This window comes from Vipera ursinii, assembly GCF_947247035.1.
Source record: "Vipera ursinii genome assembly, chromosome: 1".
Lineage (NCBI taxonomy): Eukaryota > Metazoa > Chordata > Lepidosauria > Squamata > Viperidae > Vipera > Vipera ursinii.
In genome coordinates this window covers 288,426,352-288,444,724 of record NC_139512.1, presented here as the reverse complement: position 1 = coordinate 288,444,724, position 18,373 = coordinate 288,426,352, and the positions used below count along the sequence as shown (strand labels likewise).

The 18,373-nt window shown below is 37.4% G+C and overlaps 1 protein-coding gene across 6 annotated transcripts in view; it reads left to right on the top strand.

The window, feature by feature from the left end:
* Nucleotides 1-1,968, top strand: part of RGS7 (regulator of G protein signaling 7) — a gene marked incomplete at both ends in the record, with an annotated part of 185,598 nt that extends 183,630 nt beyond the window's left edge. For all 6 annotated transcript variants that reach the window (XM_083349939.1, XM_083349933.1, XM_083349940.1 and 3 more), the window contains one exon: nucleotides 1,918-1,968. In XM_083349939.1, the coding sequence (XP_083206065.1) occupies nucleotides 1,918-1,968 (51 nt within the window). The remainder of the gene's footprint in view (nucleotides 1-1,917) is intronic.
* Nucleotides 1,969-18,373: the final 16,405 nt, after the last annotated feature.

Here is an 18,373-nt window from a genome sequence, read left to right as displayed (position 1 = left end):
AAAATAGCTATTAATTCTATTGAGACTTACTGGAACTACTAAGAACAGGTTTTGAATGTCCAGTTTCTGCAGTAGAAGTATAATTGGGATTTGATGAGATGTGACAGTAAGGATAGTAGAAAGGGTAGGTTGCTGGGAGTTTTATATTAGTCAGTTGCTTCGCTTGTCAGAATGAGAGAACCAAATGTAAATTATGTATCTTTATGCTAGTGGAAGAACTAATTCAATGAGAAATTCTAAGATGGTAACTCCATCTTCTTATTAAAATTAATGTATCAAATACATAAGCTCCAATAGGTTTTCCTTACAGAATGTTTCTAGCAATGGATCAACAGCAGAAGTTCACTGAGAAAGAAAGTATTGAGGAGTATAAAAGATGTTGGTAATGATCCTTCTAATACTATGTATGTCAGTAGGCATTGTGTCCTTTTTATTTAACAGTGTGTTCTTCCTTTAATCAATCTACTGATCATGAAGTGCTAAGAAACATGAGGACCTCAAATAACTAGGTTTATAAAAAAAACCCCAGTCCAGCTCAATGAACTTAATGACATTTTCATCTAAATGTCCTTCTATTGTTTATTTTTCTTTGCAGACCTATTTGTACTGTATATACTGATGGCCATTCTCTGATTACTGGGCTTCTGTACCAGTTGGCTACTATTATAATAGCCAGACACAACTCTATCTGGAGAGGCAGTTTGGTAGATAGCATTACCAGCTGACATAGCATGCTAACAGCAAATGAATCTCCCTAGAGTTACCTTTTGACATTGCAAGATAATTTGAATGTGGACAGTTAATTTGTGAAATGAGTCTGGTAGCTTCAAATTTTTCACTTGTCTTGTTGATCTCAGTGTCAAAAAACTTTAGTGTAATTATACCTAGGGTAGAAATGAGAAAATAAAGAGAGTTGTAGAAACTACCTGAATAATTTCCATCAATGACTCTGAAACATTTGATTTTTAGAACTGCAAAACCTCTGCGTTTTTGTAGAAATATATAAATTGGTGCTGTCCATTGCTCTCAGCTCTACATTCCACATCATATGAGAAATTCAAATGACTTTGTTTTTCTCAGCATAGTAACCATTTGCTGTATCATCGAGATGTCATTAATATATGGCCTCTTGGCATTATTGCTAATATGTACAGGTGATAATTATCAAAAGAAAAGAAAGATGAGATCTGATGATTTTATAACAATCCAAAATTGATGTTGGGAGGTTTGTACGCATTTAATTATCATCACCAATATAAATGATAGATTGCATTTAAAATGTAACCCATCTCAGCAATAGTGCATAATGAATTAGCCATTTGATTGTTTCAATTCATTGCATTAAAATTCAGGATTTCATAATGAAGCTTAGATCGCCATTGCTGTCTTCAGAACATTGAACCTGATATTTGGACATTAACATGAGATAATGAAAAATCTGAAAATGTGCAGGTGAAGTTGGATGTGTTTTTTTTGGAATGTAATTTTAATGGCTTCCACTGGATAAAATGTGAGTTTTAACAGAGTGGTGTTTTTTCAAACACTGAACTTGCATATCTTTACAGTGATCAAGCCTGTATTGATTAAAACAGATGTATCTCCCCTGAGATTTTTGCATTTGGTTCTAATTCCCTTGATGAAGATTGGAAGCTGGTGAACCAGTTCCAGTGGATCCTCTCATTTGAGGTGATCCAAAGTTCCACCTATCCAGTTGTGCCTGAAATAACATGAATCTCTTGCTTGATACTGCAACCATCAAATATCTGATAGAACCCAAGGACAGGCATCCCATAAATAAGGTCACCATGTGAAAAATGTTAGCTGGACAAGTAGGTGCTTGGTAATGAACTGGGTTTTCAGTGAACATGCCTCTGTCTTCTGTTTTCTTTTGTTTGTTTGTTTCTATCTTTTCCTCAGGGGAAATCGCTCGCATCAAAGAGATTAACCAGTCTAGTGCAGTCCTACTAAAAAGATCATCTTGTAGCATGGAAGCAGACTCAGTCATTATACATACTTCGTAGTTCACTAATTGCCTGAAATCAGAGGACAATAGAACAAAATGTTGCATGAGCAAGGACCTGACTTGTTTTCTTTTGTGTATATCAAGGCATTACAGACTCCAAGGAACTCACTACTGTAACCTTTTGATGCCTCCATTTTGAAAACTCTCTGCTCACTTTCGCCTTCATATCAAGCTGGATCTGTGTCTATTTATTTTTTGCAATTTCCAGTACATTTTTTTAAAAGCTTCTGTTAGGCACAGTTTATTTACAGTGCTGTCATTCACAAACTGGAAGACATGTAAAAAAAGAGAATATATTAATAAATATACCTAATATGGCATCACAGCTATTGCACAATAAATTAGCACAGAAGGTTCTGTCTCACAGATGTATTCACATCAAGAAAGAAAGTCTGTGTCTTTGTCTGTTGTCTGTAAATTCTGTTAATGTTTCTTGCATTTATTTTTATACCATATTTTAAGGGGGAAAAAAGAAATCCTTTTATTCCAAATGTATTAAAACTGATCCTTTCTCTGTAAATTTGTGTATGTTTATATTGTTGTTTTATCTTTCATTAAAATATGCAGAATCTCTTCTGTTTGGTAGACTTAAACTTCTTGACTTGACACAAATGAAATAATTCAAAATAATTTTGAATTATTCACTATTTGGAGTTGCATCAACAGTAACAAGAGGACCGAGAAGAACATGATTTGATTATAAACAGGAAAAAGGGAAAGAGATTGATCAATTACATTAAAAAGTTTTCCCCTTCCCGATTATTCACATATTACTCAACCTTTATTTTCATTGGAATTCCAGTGTAATGTTCATTGTACAGATTTTTTCATCCATCCCAATGAGGTTAACTATTGTAATGAACAGAAAAATGCTTAGTTTCAGGATTTGGATATAGATGCTATAGGTTCACCTTGATGTAAAACATTTCTCAAGCCTTGGAAGCTTGAGATGCAACTATTTTATTTAAGGACCCTCAAATTATCCAATTACTGTTCTTCAAAGTCTAAATCTAAGCTAATTTATTAAAAGACAAAATAGATTCATTATACATTATGCTTTCTGTCTGTAAGATGAGGTCTTACTGTGTGGCTTTCTATGAAATTTTACAGAGCAGCCTGACATTGCTGTGTCTGTATTGTAAGCCTACTGACTTTCCCACTTCTGCTTTCTTTTTTTATATGTATGCTACCAGAAAAATACTAGTTAAGGTTCTTTTCATCAGTAATGTTGGCATTCTCAGTTGAAGTTTTAGCACCATCTCCTGAAAGAATATATAAGCCAACTTGGAGGTATGGTAGAAGTATTTAACCCCAATAACTTTTTGGCCATAAGTTCATTTTCTTCAGTAATGGCCACACTAAACCTCATTCCTGAAATGGATCACAGTAAGGAAAGCAGCTGTCAACAATATGATAAAAACACACGTAGTGACAATTGTGGGGTTCTAGAAATGTAAGCATCTGCCAGCATGGTGGGAGGAGAGACAAGTAACAAAATATAGAAACACAAACTCCGTCAATTATGTACTTGCAATTATGTACTTGCATAAAACATCCAATGCAAATATGAAAGGGTAGAGCATGTGTTATAATGTCACAATGCTTGTTTCATCTTTTTGGCATTACTATGGTTAGGAGCAGATATGTTTGTCTGGAATCAACTCAGTTTTGCTTCCTTGATTTCATTTGCTTTGGAAAGCTCCTGCTCCTAGAATTTTATTATAAATATTATAGCAATAGGAATTGATTTAGCAACTGCTAAAAGTTAAGCCAGTTCAATTGCACAATTTAAGTGGTTAATTGGGCAATGCAAAATTATGCTTCAGCATCTACAACAGTATTAAGGTTCATATTATAATTGGACCATGCAGGTCCTGAACAGAACAGGAATCTCTTGATCAAGATGTAAAGGATGAGGTTGCCATCCCAAATGGAAATATTCTGTTAGTGTGCATTTGAATCTATTTCTGTCCTTATAATGTCTCCTTCTGGTGTCTCTATGTTAAACTCTCCCAAATGGTCTTGTAAAAGAGATGTTTTTCTTACCCAAGACTTTCTCAAAGCCTGCTGGATGAACTGCAGAGGTTCTCTGCCAACAATGGTATGTGATAATTTCCAGATGCTCATACAATCAGTGTAATCTGAAGTTCTCAGAATGCTAGCAAACAAATTGTATGGTGGTCACTTAAAAGGTTGTGGAGGGACACATTTTTAGAAAACAACAAATTACTAGGAAAAGCTAAAGAAAACCATCCATGAAAAAACTCCTAAAGTGATCCCCCCCACTTCTAAACTGTTTGTTAAGAAAATTCAAGGTTGCTGCTTCCAATTATTGTTTCATATTCAGAAAATGTATGAATGTGACAATCATATCTGGGACTATGTTCATGATATGGACATTCAGTAGAGAGCAATAATGCACAAAGTTTGGGTCATCCATATTATTTAGAGTAACAATCTTAGATTGGTTGGTTTATGATGCATAAAAGAATAAGTCTTTTATTGTGAGGGTGCTGTACAATTTCCAAATACATTGAATACATCTGAAGTAACATTAGGATCCTGAGCATAAGGGCAAAGCTACAGATCACTCAAGGAAGGTGGGATTCCAAAACTGTTGATGGTGCAAAATTGAACTACTTGTAAAAATAATACAAGTAGAATATAAATAAATAAAATATTGTACAGCCCAGCATTTTCAACATGGATTGAATACTTAATCTGCCTGTTCCCACCAACTGATTCTTCTTTTCTTGCTAGTTTTAATTTTTTCCTCCAGTTAAGGTCAGAGGCCAACAATTACATTAACCAACTTAAAAGGCATCTAGGAGGAAGTTATAGGTAATTATCAGCAGGTAGAGAATGAATTTAAACAAGGTGCAAAAGGAATGCTTTCAACAGTGTCTCCGCCCCCAATTACTCTGACTCATTACACATATCTATATTTGCTAACATATTGTGCCTTCATCTGCGTGTGAAATGACTAGCACTGATGATGTTAATGTAGTTTGGGCAATGAAACATCGGCAAGAAAATAACCAAGCTCAGACAGCATCAAGGACACCCTCATTTCATCCCTTTATTGGCAACACCTTCACCTGTTGCAGTTTAATGGGGGGTCTCCTCCACCTCTTCTACCCCAGTTTGTAAACATTTTTGTAGTCATAGATTTTGACTTTTCCCATCATGTGTCAAAATCTAACAGCAGAAGAATGTGAAACAACCTGGTTTGACTATTCATCTTGGTTTACAATTTTCTCCCGGACCCCTGTGTAATGAGAAGAGCGCGCAGGCTCTCCATGCTACTCTTATGAGACAAGAGAATATGTGGCAGTCACAAAGAAAAGACAATGTTCATCTGACAATTTTCTCTTCCCTTTTGGGGCTTTCTCTGTTTCCCTTGCCTGATGGCAGAAAAGCAGTTTTGGAAGCTCAGTAAGCTTTTATTTCTACAGAAACCAGATTTTTATACCAAATCAGTTTGCAGTCAAAACTTTATAACAGTTTGACTATATATATTTTTTCCCCTCCTGTCAGAGAAAGTGACTTGTGAAAATGGAAAAGCTCCCATTTCTTCCATCCTCTGATCTTTTTGCCAGGTCATTTTGAATTTGCTCACATTATTAAACCCATTCTTTAATATTTAGTTGGTTTCCTGTACAAGTTACAGTACATTCTATTCACATTTTTTGAAATTTTTATTTGCCTGAGTTGGGGGAAAGACAGGGGTTCTTTAAAATAAAATTAGATTTACCCAATTTGCAGTGCAATCATATATGTCTGCTCAGAAACAAACTTAAGCAAACCATTCTTAAAAATAAATAAGGACAGTACAGACTTTAAAAATAAATGGTTTCCCTTCTCTTTTTCTTATTTATTTATATTTCATATTTCTGAACCACCCAACTCACTCAAAGAGGGACTCTGGGCAGTATAAATAAGAACAGTATATAGAAATTAAAATATTGAAAATTTAGAATTAATTTTTTTAAAAAAAATTATAGATTTGTAAATATTTTCAAGGAGGCAAGAATAATTACACCCTCTTAGAATTAGTTGGAAAAAAAAATCAAAGGTAGGGATCAATCAACCCAACTCTATGGGGTTCTATTAGGACAGGTCAATATTTTCTTTTTAGCATATTGACTATTGTGATTTAGTTACTTTATGTCCTGGAAAAATTATTGTAGTTTTAATAGAAAACATTTTATTTTCAAAAGTTACAATACATCTTTCAGTCACCAGTTTGAATTTCAGATTATTTCAAATGCACTCAGCCTTTGGTTGCAAAATAATAGCTTCAGAAGTGTTTTTCAGTCACAGAATAAACTCAGTGGTACACACATTTACCCAATCCATGCACAATGGCCAACAAAATTTTTGAGGACCTCTGACCAGTAAATTGCTATTTGTCTCCTCTCACTTTAAAACCATTTCGGATCAATATCCAGTGTAGGTTAACTCAAAACAGGTATTGTTTCTCTTTCCCTGTGGATTCTTCTCCCTATCTTCTAAGGAAGAAACAAAATCATCTTCTCCACGTGTGATGAGTTCTCTCTTGGATTAATGTTGCACCTTTTCAATCACCAGCAAGCTGTTCTGCTGATTAATAACACTGTCCTACTGAGATCAATCTCTATGTTCACAACTCATAGCAAAGTTCCTGTAATGACTCCCACTGTGTAATTGTGAAAGCCATCTCAGAAATATTGCAGCCTTTTGTAACCTCCTGCAAGCACATATACATGTGAGGGAACCCATGGAGATTCTAGTGACAAGATGAAAACATTCAGAGACAGAACCCAATGGTTGCAAGAGATAAACTGAGACCTTGATGCTGATAAACAGTTACTCCCCTAATATATTAAATGCTACATCCTCCTGCATGTCTTGCTACTAAGACCGTAAGAGAAGTTTGCCCTTGGATTGGTTCTGCTTTTTGTACTCTGCCATCTAATGTAGAAATCCAGGCTGAGATCGCATAACCTATTAAGCCCTAAATCAAGGCAACCACATTATGGCAGGACTCCCACATTATTAAAGCATAACATGGGTTTGGCTTTAACATGTGGAATGAACTCTGCCTCTGCAGTTGCAAATCATTGTTTTGGCTTGGTGGGGGGGGGGAGGAGTGTATGGCTCAGCACATTATGTATGCCAATTCTATGGTGTAAAATCAGTATTTTTCAACCTTGACAACTTTAAGAAGTGTGGATTTCAACTCATGGAATTTTGGGAATTGGATTACCCTTTTGAATTTGTTAAGGCATGATGCAAGGGGAGAGAAAGAGAGATGGAGTGTGTGTGTGTGTGTGTGTGTCTGTGTCTCTCTCTGTGTGTGTGTTTGGTCTAGTAGTTAAGGCACCAGGCTATAAACTGGGAGACTGTCAGTTCTAAACCTGCTTTAGATATGAAAAACAGCTAGGTCACTCTCTCTCTCTCTCAGCCCAACTAACCTCAAAGGGTTGTTGTTGTGGAGAAAATAAGAGAAAGAAGGAGTATTAGAAATTTTTGCCACCTTGTTTGTAAAAATAATAAAAGTGGAATATACAGTAAACAAAAATAATCCTTTCCTGCCTCCTACTCTCTTCTGTAGGTGGAATAGATGTGCATATAGGCGTGCATTTAGAAGTCGCACACTGATTTTCACACAAGTGGAGTTGCTGAAGTAACTATAAATTCTACACAAAATAAAATGGTATGGCATTCAATCACTGCTTAAGGACAGGCACTCTGCATATGTTTGGTGGCATGTTTCAGGATTGAACCCTAGCAGGCAAAACGCATTGAGATCTCATCACATGGGAACCATGGCTCATTTTAAGCCTTGAACTTACCCATTGAAGTTGTTGTGGAAATTAGTTCCCACATTCAGCTTATCAAGTTGAATGTTTGTTCACCAAATAGGGAATTCAGATATCCTTTCCCATTCACGACTGGGAAAAAGATAAAAAGTCAAGTTCAACACACAGTTTCTGAGAGAGAAATTGGAGTTTGCTTGGATAAGTTCCTTTCCATTTGTGCACTTCAGTATGGTTTTTATTTTTGTGATCATTCAGAAATGACTCCCAAGTTAATGAGTCTACTCTTTATAAAGAGCCTTGGTGGAGCAGTGGGCTAATGCCTCCTTAAGTAACACCAGCTGCCTGCAATTAGTGCAGGTTCGCATCCCACCAGGCTCAAGGTTGACTCAGCCTTCCATCCTTCCGAGGTAGGTAAAATGAGGACCCAGATTGTTGGGGGCAATAAGCTGACTTTGTAATAATGCCGCTTGGGGGGGGGGGTTGAAAGCCCTAATAAGCAGGCATATACATAGAATGAAGGCTACTGCTAAGCTTGTAAGCCGCCCTGAGTCTTCGGAGAAGGGCGGGATATAAATGGAATTAAAAAAAATTAAAGTAGCCCAACTCTATGCAAACTTCCACATGCAAATAAAAAAAAACCACTGAAAGAAACTCTTAATGCAGCTGCACGTGGAAGTCTTGAAAAAAGCTGTTTCCATAAATAGAGGGGATAAAGTTGCACTCACATGAAGTCTGGAGAAACAACAAATCATAAACCAGTTATTTTTCTGAACCAGGTTTGAAGTGTATACTGCCAGAAACATATCAGTCCAGCAGATGGCAGGATTGGGTTTGACTTCATCAGGTATGTCTTAATATTTTCCCCAAAGATAGCACAAGTTGACAGACATTCTTTAAGCTATGTGTGAAGAACCACCAATGAAGGAGATTACCTGTTTCCCACATTTGCCTTTATTCTAACTGACAAAGTGGTAGGCAAGTGATGTGAAAATGGAAGAAAAAAAAAGGAAAATATTGTCCTCCAAAAAGGAGGCACATCTCCTGGGTCCCACTAAATGACACTGCTCAAGTGACGGGACCTGGAACATGCCCACACCCTGTCAAATGTTATCAGAAGTAAAGCGAGAGAGGCAGTCCAGTAAACAACTGGGCCTTATGCTATGAAGGGTTTTGTAACTCAGAACTTGCATCTTGAATTATATCTAAAAGCATGCAGCTAACCAGGTAGCCTGTGGAGAAACAATATTACATAGGCATATCAAAAACTGCCAATAACTATTGGTGCCTCCTCATTCTGGACCAAAGAGCAAAATACAAATGCCAAGTTGCTAGGAAAGAGATAGAGATATCTAGAATATTGGTACTTAAGAATACTTTAGTTCTTAGTGACTTAAAAGAGTGGAACTGCACTGCACTGCACTGCACTAAACTAAATTAAACTCGAATTAGAACTTCATGGATTAGCAAATAATCTACGGGTCTGTAAATTAGTCTGGGATATGGGGGGGGAAACATCTGGAAGGTGACAGAGGCATTTTCACAGATATAATGTAGAGTATTCATCTAGTCATCAGAGGCTGACTTAGTGGGAAAGTTTCTTAGGGTTCTGGAGATCAGAGAAATCCTTTTTTCCACTGTTTCTTCTGCTGATGTTTTAATGATTCTGCATAATATTTCAAGTTCTGCATCTTTATTTTTTATAAATACAGTACTAATCACAAGGACTGTATACTGCCTCAAGATGAAAAGCAGCTGGACCCGGAATACTAGTTGGAACCAGTGCATGGAGTGTTACTATCACTGAGGTGCTTGTAGATGTTCCTAAAAGAATAATAGGAGGCTCTCTGGTTAGGATATATTTTGGTCTAGTTACTTGATTTCTGAAATGTGTTTATGTGTGTGGAATTGCTTGCTTTGGCTTTCAAAGCCAAAGTTATCTTACTGAAAACTTTAGACAGGAAAGACATACGGCTAAATGTCATAAGTTAGGTTCACTGTGATCTGGGTGGAATAAATGATTCAAGGATCTGGTATTGTCTACTTAGGAAATGGTGTGTTAGAGCTATATCTGTAAAATGGAAAATCATATTCTAGGTCAGTGAGTTTTAAACACCATTTCATGAGTGTAATAAGTTCCATAGGTTTGTCTGGACATTATATGCTGGCTGCTTCAGTCTGAAATACCAATGGACTCTTGTATACCACGGGAAGCCTGCCTGATTTCTTTACTGCGTTTTGACTTAGGAAAAGTTTATATAACTGATCCCTCACAAATCCCCATCAGTGCAGTTGCAGTCCAAGCACCAGCTAAAACATTTGAAATATCTTGTCAGCTTGGGCAACTGTCCTGATATTTAGGAGGAATTCATATTAGTTTGCAGTATCTTAGTTTGGAAAAGTTACTCTGGAGCAGAAAAGCTGCATGAGTGAAGTCTACCCGGATAACATCTTATTCCAGCTGCTTCATTTTTTGGTAGACCAGGATGAAATTAGGATAGTAAACCTTTTACAGTAGATTAACCTTGCCAACTTTCAGCTGGAAACCTTCAAAAGTTTTCACTGTATGAAATATTTTAAATACTTTCCATGCACCTCCTTCAAGGCAGTGATGCCTAGCAAAGAATCTAATTTATGCTGAGTCATTGCAGAAAGCATCCCATTCCGCTTAGAAAGAATGAAAATGGGAAAGAAAGTCAAGACCTCTTTTAAATGTAAGCTCTTCCTTTTCTACTTCTGCAGTGCCATGTAGCCAAATCAAATAGTTCTTGTGAGATGGTGTGCTTTGCTGGCTCTGAATTCTGAATTTTGAAGGTAGGCAAAACTAATGGACAGGTCTGGGCCCTTTGAGAAAGGACTGGGTCATTGTTGAGATTGGTGAGGTTCCAGACTTGGCACGTTGGCAAAGCTTATTTATTTATTTAGAAAATTTATATTGCCTCCAATTCACTCACACTCTGGGTTCCCCAGGCCTTCAAGGCCTTATGAAAGACTGTCAATGTGGGGGCCAGTCTAATTTCTGCAGGGAGGGAGGGAGCCACCACAAAGAAGGCCCTTCTTCTGGGTCCTGCCAGATGCACCTTCTTAGGGGATGATACCCACAACATTCTTGACTGTTCTCTGCTGGATTTGGAACATCAATAGTTGATTTACCTTATTGGGCAGTGTGGCTTTGCTGCCTCTAATTAATGAATTTTTTGGAGTGTCAAGAAAGTTGGCATAACCGGCTGACATGATTGGTCTTACCCAAGAAAGACTTTTTTACCGCTAGCAGAACCCAGTTAAATCAGGGTTACATTGATTACATCCAAAAGATCAGGAGGAGAAGCATGCTCCATTTGCTCCATCTGTTACGGATGTCATCCAGGAGACAAAGCCTTTTCTTCTGTGATCCCTACCTATGGACCATTCTCCTCCCAGAGATTAGATTGGCCCTGATCCCAACCTTGTATAATTGCTGTGATGATCCCCAGAAATAACAAGGTTTTTTTTTTAAAGAAAAATTTAAAAAGTCAATAGCATGTTAAATGTTTATTTACGGTAAATAAATTTTTACCTGTTCTCACATTATTGTTTCACGCACAACTGAATGCTGATATGAACATGAATGAGCCAGGACTTTCAGGTGCTCTTTGAAATCCTGCCACGATTCATGTGCCTGTAAAGGGAGACAAATTACAAGGGATCACCTTGCATTCTCTACTTACTCTTATATAAACTTATACCTTAATCCTTACATCTTTCTTCAACCTATAGCATTTTTTAAAAAAAATGTGCTTAGATCATCCACTTCCAATAATGAAAAATGAAATTTCTAATTTCTTTCTAAAAAAAATCAAACAAAACTCTAAGAAAAGATGATACAGTTTTGCTACTATTAAACTAATGTTGATCAAAGAATGGCAGTGAGTCTAATTAAGGTCCCAAAGCAATCTTGTGTGGCCAAATTTACACCAGGGACTTTAGAGACATCTGCTGAGGAGGGAGAATTAAATAAAAGCCAAGATGAATCTTACTACTGTATAAAAAAGGACAGGACTTCAATTGCATGGTTATGACCACTATCTTGGCATTTTGGATCCATCCTCCCTATAGATGCCCCTGAAGGATTTACACATTTTAATCAAGAATCAGCACATTCCCAGACCATCCCCTTACCCACAGGAAAAGAAATATTCTAAATTGTCTTTTGCCAATAATGTATTTTTCAGATATGTGACCTTCATTTTTCACCATGCATAGTTGGACAATAACACTAGGGTGGAAACTGCAATAAACCTGGATAGTGCCAGGTTGGAAAGAGCTGCAGGTTTTGAACATTTTTTTTTATAATGCAACACGAATACTTATGTTTGGGTTGACTTGACTGGGAGAAGCCACTGACTGGATTCATACAGCAGCTCAAGCTAAAGGCTGACAAATCAAATCATGGCTTAGAGCTGGGGTGTCCAACCTTGGCCACTTTAAGACTTGTGAACTTCATCTCCCTGAATTCCCCAGCCAGCCTTGCTCACTGAAGAATTGTGGGAGTTGGAGTTAAATTTGCCGAGTTTGGACAGCCCTGGCTTAGAGTGATTCATGAGAATTTAAAAGCTCAATTGTTTGTGCACCTCTTCTTTATCTAATGAAAGAGCTTTTTTTTTTAAAAAAAAAAAAGGTGAGAACAGCATTTAATTTATGAAAGTCACAATAAAGCACTGGTTTATTCCAAATGTGCCAGAAAAAACTGTTGCTTTGATCCTCCATCAGGAAAGTCTCCGATAGCCCCAATACCACTGAAGTGATGCAAAGATAATTTAAAAAGCAAACAGATAGTAGATGAAATTGTGAACCACAGAGGCTGCAACCCATGAAAGGTGTTGTTGGACAAGCCTGCAGATCTAAGAGGGGCCAAATTGTTCAGAAAACAATAGCAAAAATAAAACCCACAACAAAAAAACCCGTCATGAAGTACAGTAAAAAAAAAAAAACTAGTGGCATGAAAGGTAAAAAAAACCCAAAACCCATCAGCATAGCTATCTAGAAGGGCAGCCAAAGTATTAGAAGAATTTAAACATTTATAATTGAGATGAAGCTGCAGTCAAATAAAATATTTATGAGAAGAAGTATGTGGGTTACAAGAACTGTGTATATATGTAGACGCACAAACATATATCGGAGAGCAGCATTATTTATAAGAGAACTGATGGTCATAACTCTCTTCAGGAGAGTGGCAAGATTCAGGAATCCCACCTTACACAATACCTGGGTGATAACTAGCTGCCTTACTTATTTTATACTTCAAGTGCATAGTTTGGAGCCATCATATGGGGAGTCTATGCTTTCATTGCATTTCTGAGTTATTTGTGGAAGAGTATATAAAGGCTCTTAAGGTTGCATTCCCCAACTCCCAGCCTTCAAGGAAGTCCAGTCCCTGAGTTATACTAGCTCAGAGTTCTGAGATCTATACTCTCACCATATATGGAGGGCCCCAGGTTAGGAATTTAGCTAACATAGCACAAAATACAGGCTGTACAATGACCCAGCACAACCTGGTTTCAAGAAAGTTCATTTATATTTATATATTTATATTTATTAAATTTTTATACCGCCCTTCTCCCGAAACTCATAGATCTTCACAAGAGAAGCAGGCAAGTGACATCACATGCACCCATCACCTCATGGTGGTACAAATTACAAAACTTGTGTCATTCGGGCTGTTTTGGCAGTATGCACACAATATCATCATAGATTCTACTACATTCCTATGCTTAAGCTAGTGTCTGTCACAATGAAAGTAAAATATGACATATGCCACCTACCAACATATCAACTCCTATCCCAGGCAAGAAAGGGTTAAGAAGATCAGCGGTGATTTTACATTTGGCATCTGTATTATTTCTCTTCAAATTTTTCTTTCAAATCTTCTTTTCATAACACTCTATCTATGGTACTCCATCACTAAGGAGAGTCATAGCTATTGTGAGACATCAGATGTGGCTAGCTTTTTGACCTTCACTAAATATGAATATCATTTCTCCACCCTTGTCCCATTTTGTCAAACATAAATACAGTGCAGGTTGAAAGTCCTGAGCTGCTTGTTGCATTAAAGAGAAACAGAGAAAAAGGATTTGTACGTGTGACCACTAGATGGCAAGATAAGCAGAAACTGATTTTATAACACAACCTTCACCAACTTGCTGTTCTTTTGAAGTCTTCAACTAAAACGCTTAGAATTCCCAGGCAGTAATAAAATGGCTTGGAAGTCAAGAAGAAGACCACCCATCTCTAGAAAGCACCAGGTTGGGGAATTTTACCAAAATATAATACTGCTGTTCTTATATTCACAAGTTACTATGTTTACTGGCTTGATAAAATAAAATCCACTGAAATGTGTAATTAATTAATTAATTACGCATAAAAATGTGTAATTAATTAAGCTGACTTTGTAATAATGCCACTTGTGGTGTGTGTGAAAGACCTAATAAGCAGGCATATACATAGAATGAAGGCTACTGCTAAGCTTGTAAGCCGCCCTGAGTCTTCGGAGAAGGGCGGGATATAAATGGAATTAAAATAAAAAAATAAATAAAAAATACTTACTTTCTTCCTCTTCAACCTTCTGGCAAGTCATTTGTTAAATAGGTTCATTGGTGGTAAAAGCAACAAATAAAACAATATTCTACAATACTCTGAGGTACCTAACCTTTTTGGCTCCAGGGAGGGACTGGTTACGTGGAGAGAGGTTTTTCCGCAAACCGGAGGGGGGCATGGTTTTTTTTATTGAAAAGTTTTTCAATACATTTTATCTTTAACAAAACAACCCCTCCCAACCCACCCACCCCCTTCCCAACCCAACCCAACCCTCAGGGGGGCATGGTTTTGTGTGCTGCCTGCATCCTGTGGATGAGGCTTTGCTTGTTTCTGTGGACTGGTTGCTGGCATTCCATGGACCAGGGATTGGGGACCCCTGCTAGAGATTGTAAGAGCTTTTCATCAATATTAAATGTTATTTATGTATAGTTAGTTTCCTTACATTTTGCTGATTTTTTTTTAAAAAAGTTGCTTATTGGATGACATAATCAGTATGCTTCATTATTCTGGAGTTTCCTTCATGAATATTAGTATGTTTGTTGTTGTGTTGGAAGTAAGACTCTTGTTCTTCAATTAGTCTAATTAAAAATGGTCTTCTTTATACAAAAAAATTATCCAGCCCAAAGTTATATTTCCCACTGAATGCAGTATGTCTTCAGGAACTCCAGTAGAGTTTAGTTGTCTGAGTTACAGCAAAGTCCCATCAATTTCAAGTCCTAGATGTTCTCCATATTAAAGCAGGATGGGAGTCGGAAATGACATCCACCTTTAATAATTATATTATAATCCTCAACAGATGCTGAAAATGGGTGCATTTTGATGATAGCAGCTCTTCTATTATTCTATAAGCCAAAATCAGGTCTATTTCCCAGCCCTACCTAAATAATTTATACAAATTGTATATGGATGTACAATCTAAAACATTAGCAGAAATATATATCCATAGGCAAATGCATCTTTGAAAAAGGGCAAAAAGTGGAAAGTAGTCCATCAAACTCAACAGTGAAACTCCGACCAAACTTTCAATTTAGGATAGCAAACCAAGACTTTTTGATCCTATATCCTGGTGTTCTCTTCCACCCAGAAATCCAAGGCAATGGTTTACCCACAGGTGGACCAAATATGACCTCCAAGCTAAATCCAGCTCATAAGAACTTTTTCATTAAGTTCTGAATTGGTAGTGATCCTGCTAATTTATCCGTCATACAAATGTTGACCCATCGGGAATGTGGGTCACAATTTCAGTATTATTTTAATGAATAGCTCAGAGACCTACCTACTGTCTGAAAATAGAATGAGTCAGGACTCCACAGACAAGAAAATAAGGATGAAAGCAAGGAGCACAAATTCTTGCCAGAGGATGGGTCCTTTTCATGAACTCCCATTTGTAATGCTGTTTGTGACTCATCATTCAATCATTATCTGCAGATGGAGGCCTTGAGCTGCACATGCTGTCCATTTTGGGCACAGTCCAGAAAAGGCGGATGCAGAGGTTCCAGATGAGCCAATGTCAAGATGAGAGTTAAGCATGCTCAAGCATACTTAACTTTTGCTAAATTATATCTTTAATGTTTAATTAGACGAGCCATCTGAAGTACATCATCTGTGGTATTAATATTTCACCATATTTTTAGAACTTTGATATACACATTAAAGAACTACCACATGGACCCCAGATTTCATAAAGCTGCCATTGGAGTGACATAAGAACATTACTGTGCCGTTCCAGTAAATAATACCGTGTTTATAATTCGTTAAGTTTCATCTACTCTCCCTAGCTACTTTTATCCTCTTGCTTTGCCAGACTCATTTCCTTGCATTCTCCTTGATACATTCTCCTAATCTGCACATTTCAGCAATGGGAATACAAGCTGGTTGTCCTCCAGATGTGTAGACTGGGAGTACAAGCGCAGTACTTCCCTGGCAGCATATTAGCAGGAAATTCTGGAAACTGTAATTCTAACGTATTTGGAAAGCACCACACTGGAGAAGGATGAACTCGTGTTTAACAGAATATCTGATGAAACGTTTTGGGGGGTAATGCAGGAAAATAAGGAACAATTTACAGAGAAGTGGCATGCCACGGTAGCGTGGCATTCTTGTTTCAAAACATTGTCTAGGTTGGGCCTAGACATCTCCTGATGCTAGGGGGTTTATCCTGAGGGCCATATATTGCCCACTCCTGCTTTATGGACTTACAGAAAAGTAAGTATCTTAATAGGACAAAAAACCAGAGCTTAAAACTAGTAATTTTGAATCCATGGCTAGAGTTGGGTAATGACTGTGGTGCTGGATTGGAGAAGCCAAGGTTCAAGTCCTGGCTCAGCACAGAAGTCATTGAAAGACACTCGTCCCATTATTCTCTCTCAGCCTTACTGGTTGTGGTTGTGGGAATAAAATCAGGGAATTTTCTCTATCTCCCATGTAAGTAACTTGTGAGTTCTTAGAAAAAAATCAGGATGTAAATGTAACCAATCGGCCCTCAGGAACTCCTGCTTGTTTCAGTGGGTCTGCTCAAAGCAAGCCAGTGTCTGGAACAACCTGTAATGTCTGATGGGTAGAAACTCTACTGTAGGGTCATTACAGGATAAGGGCACATTCTCTGGAATTGCCTGCTAGAATAATTGCAACCAGCATGTATGTCTCTGTTGAAAGCAGTTCTGGAGAAGTTGTTTTAGTATTATCCCATGTCCATAGCAAACATTACAGAAAGACGATCTTGCTGTCAAGCAGCCATTTCTTTATCTGTGTGGGGCTTCTGCTAAAATTTGACTAGAGCCAAACCCAGACCCAAAGTTCTTTATAGCTTGGATTATGGAAGGAATTTGTTCTCTTTATGTCCTAGTCCCGATAGTCCTCAAATACAGATCTTTAATTAGGATTAGGCGATCTTTGGAACGGTTGAAAACTGGTATCGATAACATGTCTTTGCATTATTGTCCCCTATGGATCAATATATAATCAAATATATCTGACAAGATAATTTTTGACTTAATATGCTGTCAGAAAGCAAAATTTGATAGTGTTAACATTAAACATATTTACATTCAGCAGGAACATTTTCATGCTTGTTGTGAATGGAAGGGGGGAAAAACCATGGGCCAGCTAATGAGCAATTCACACTGAAGTGGTACTCTTGAAGTTAAGTGGATTGCACTACACAAGTGGTTCATAAATAACTCTTAGAAGTAGTCGCACTTTCACGAGGCTCTTTCATGATTATGAAAGTTCTTGTGGGTCCAAAGGAGCAGAACAGCAGTGGAGATAACCACTGATCTTCCCTAAAGGTCCACTAAGATGTTTACAATGTTAGGCTACATAGGGTCCCATAATATTCTCATGCTATGCATATACTGTATGAGCAGAACCAGCATGTTTATTTAGAAGTAAGTCTTATGAACTCCATGGACTTGCTCTCCATTAAGCATGTTTAGATCTACAGCCTTAGTTTCACTTGCTCGTGCAATGCTTGGGCACAAGGGGTAAAAAAAAGCTCTTCTGCACTTTCTCCAGACAGAACATTATCTTAGGGTCACAATGTAATTAAAATTTTTCCCAAAAGTTCTATTGCATCTTAGCAAAAAACAAAACAAAACATGACAAATGTCTAGACTTTCAAAACTCATCAAACCACAAAGACTTCAAAGAAAAATGGAAACAGAATGTATAATGAAGTTCATTTATCCTTTTCCCTTTTTTCCTATCCCTGACAATTTTCTCCAGAGTAACCCTCTTCCCTCTGGATCACATCTGAGGAGTGAACAAAATGGGGCTCTTAAGAATTCATTGGCAGAATGTGTATATGCCAATGAAACGTATGACCGAATGAAATTTATATCCAGGGAGCACACAGCCACACAACAAAAGCTACCAAAGATAACCCTTCCCCTTATCAGTATTACCCTGGGAACCCAAACACTGACTGGTTACAGCTTCTGTTTAGTTTCTTTTTTTTTCCCGTTCTAAAAGCTTGCAA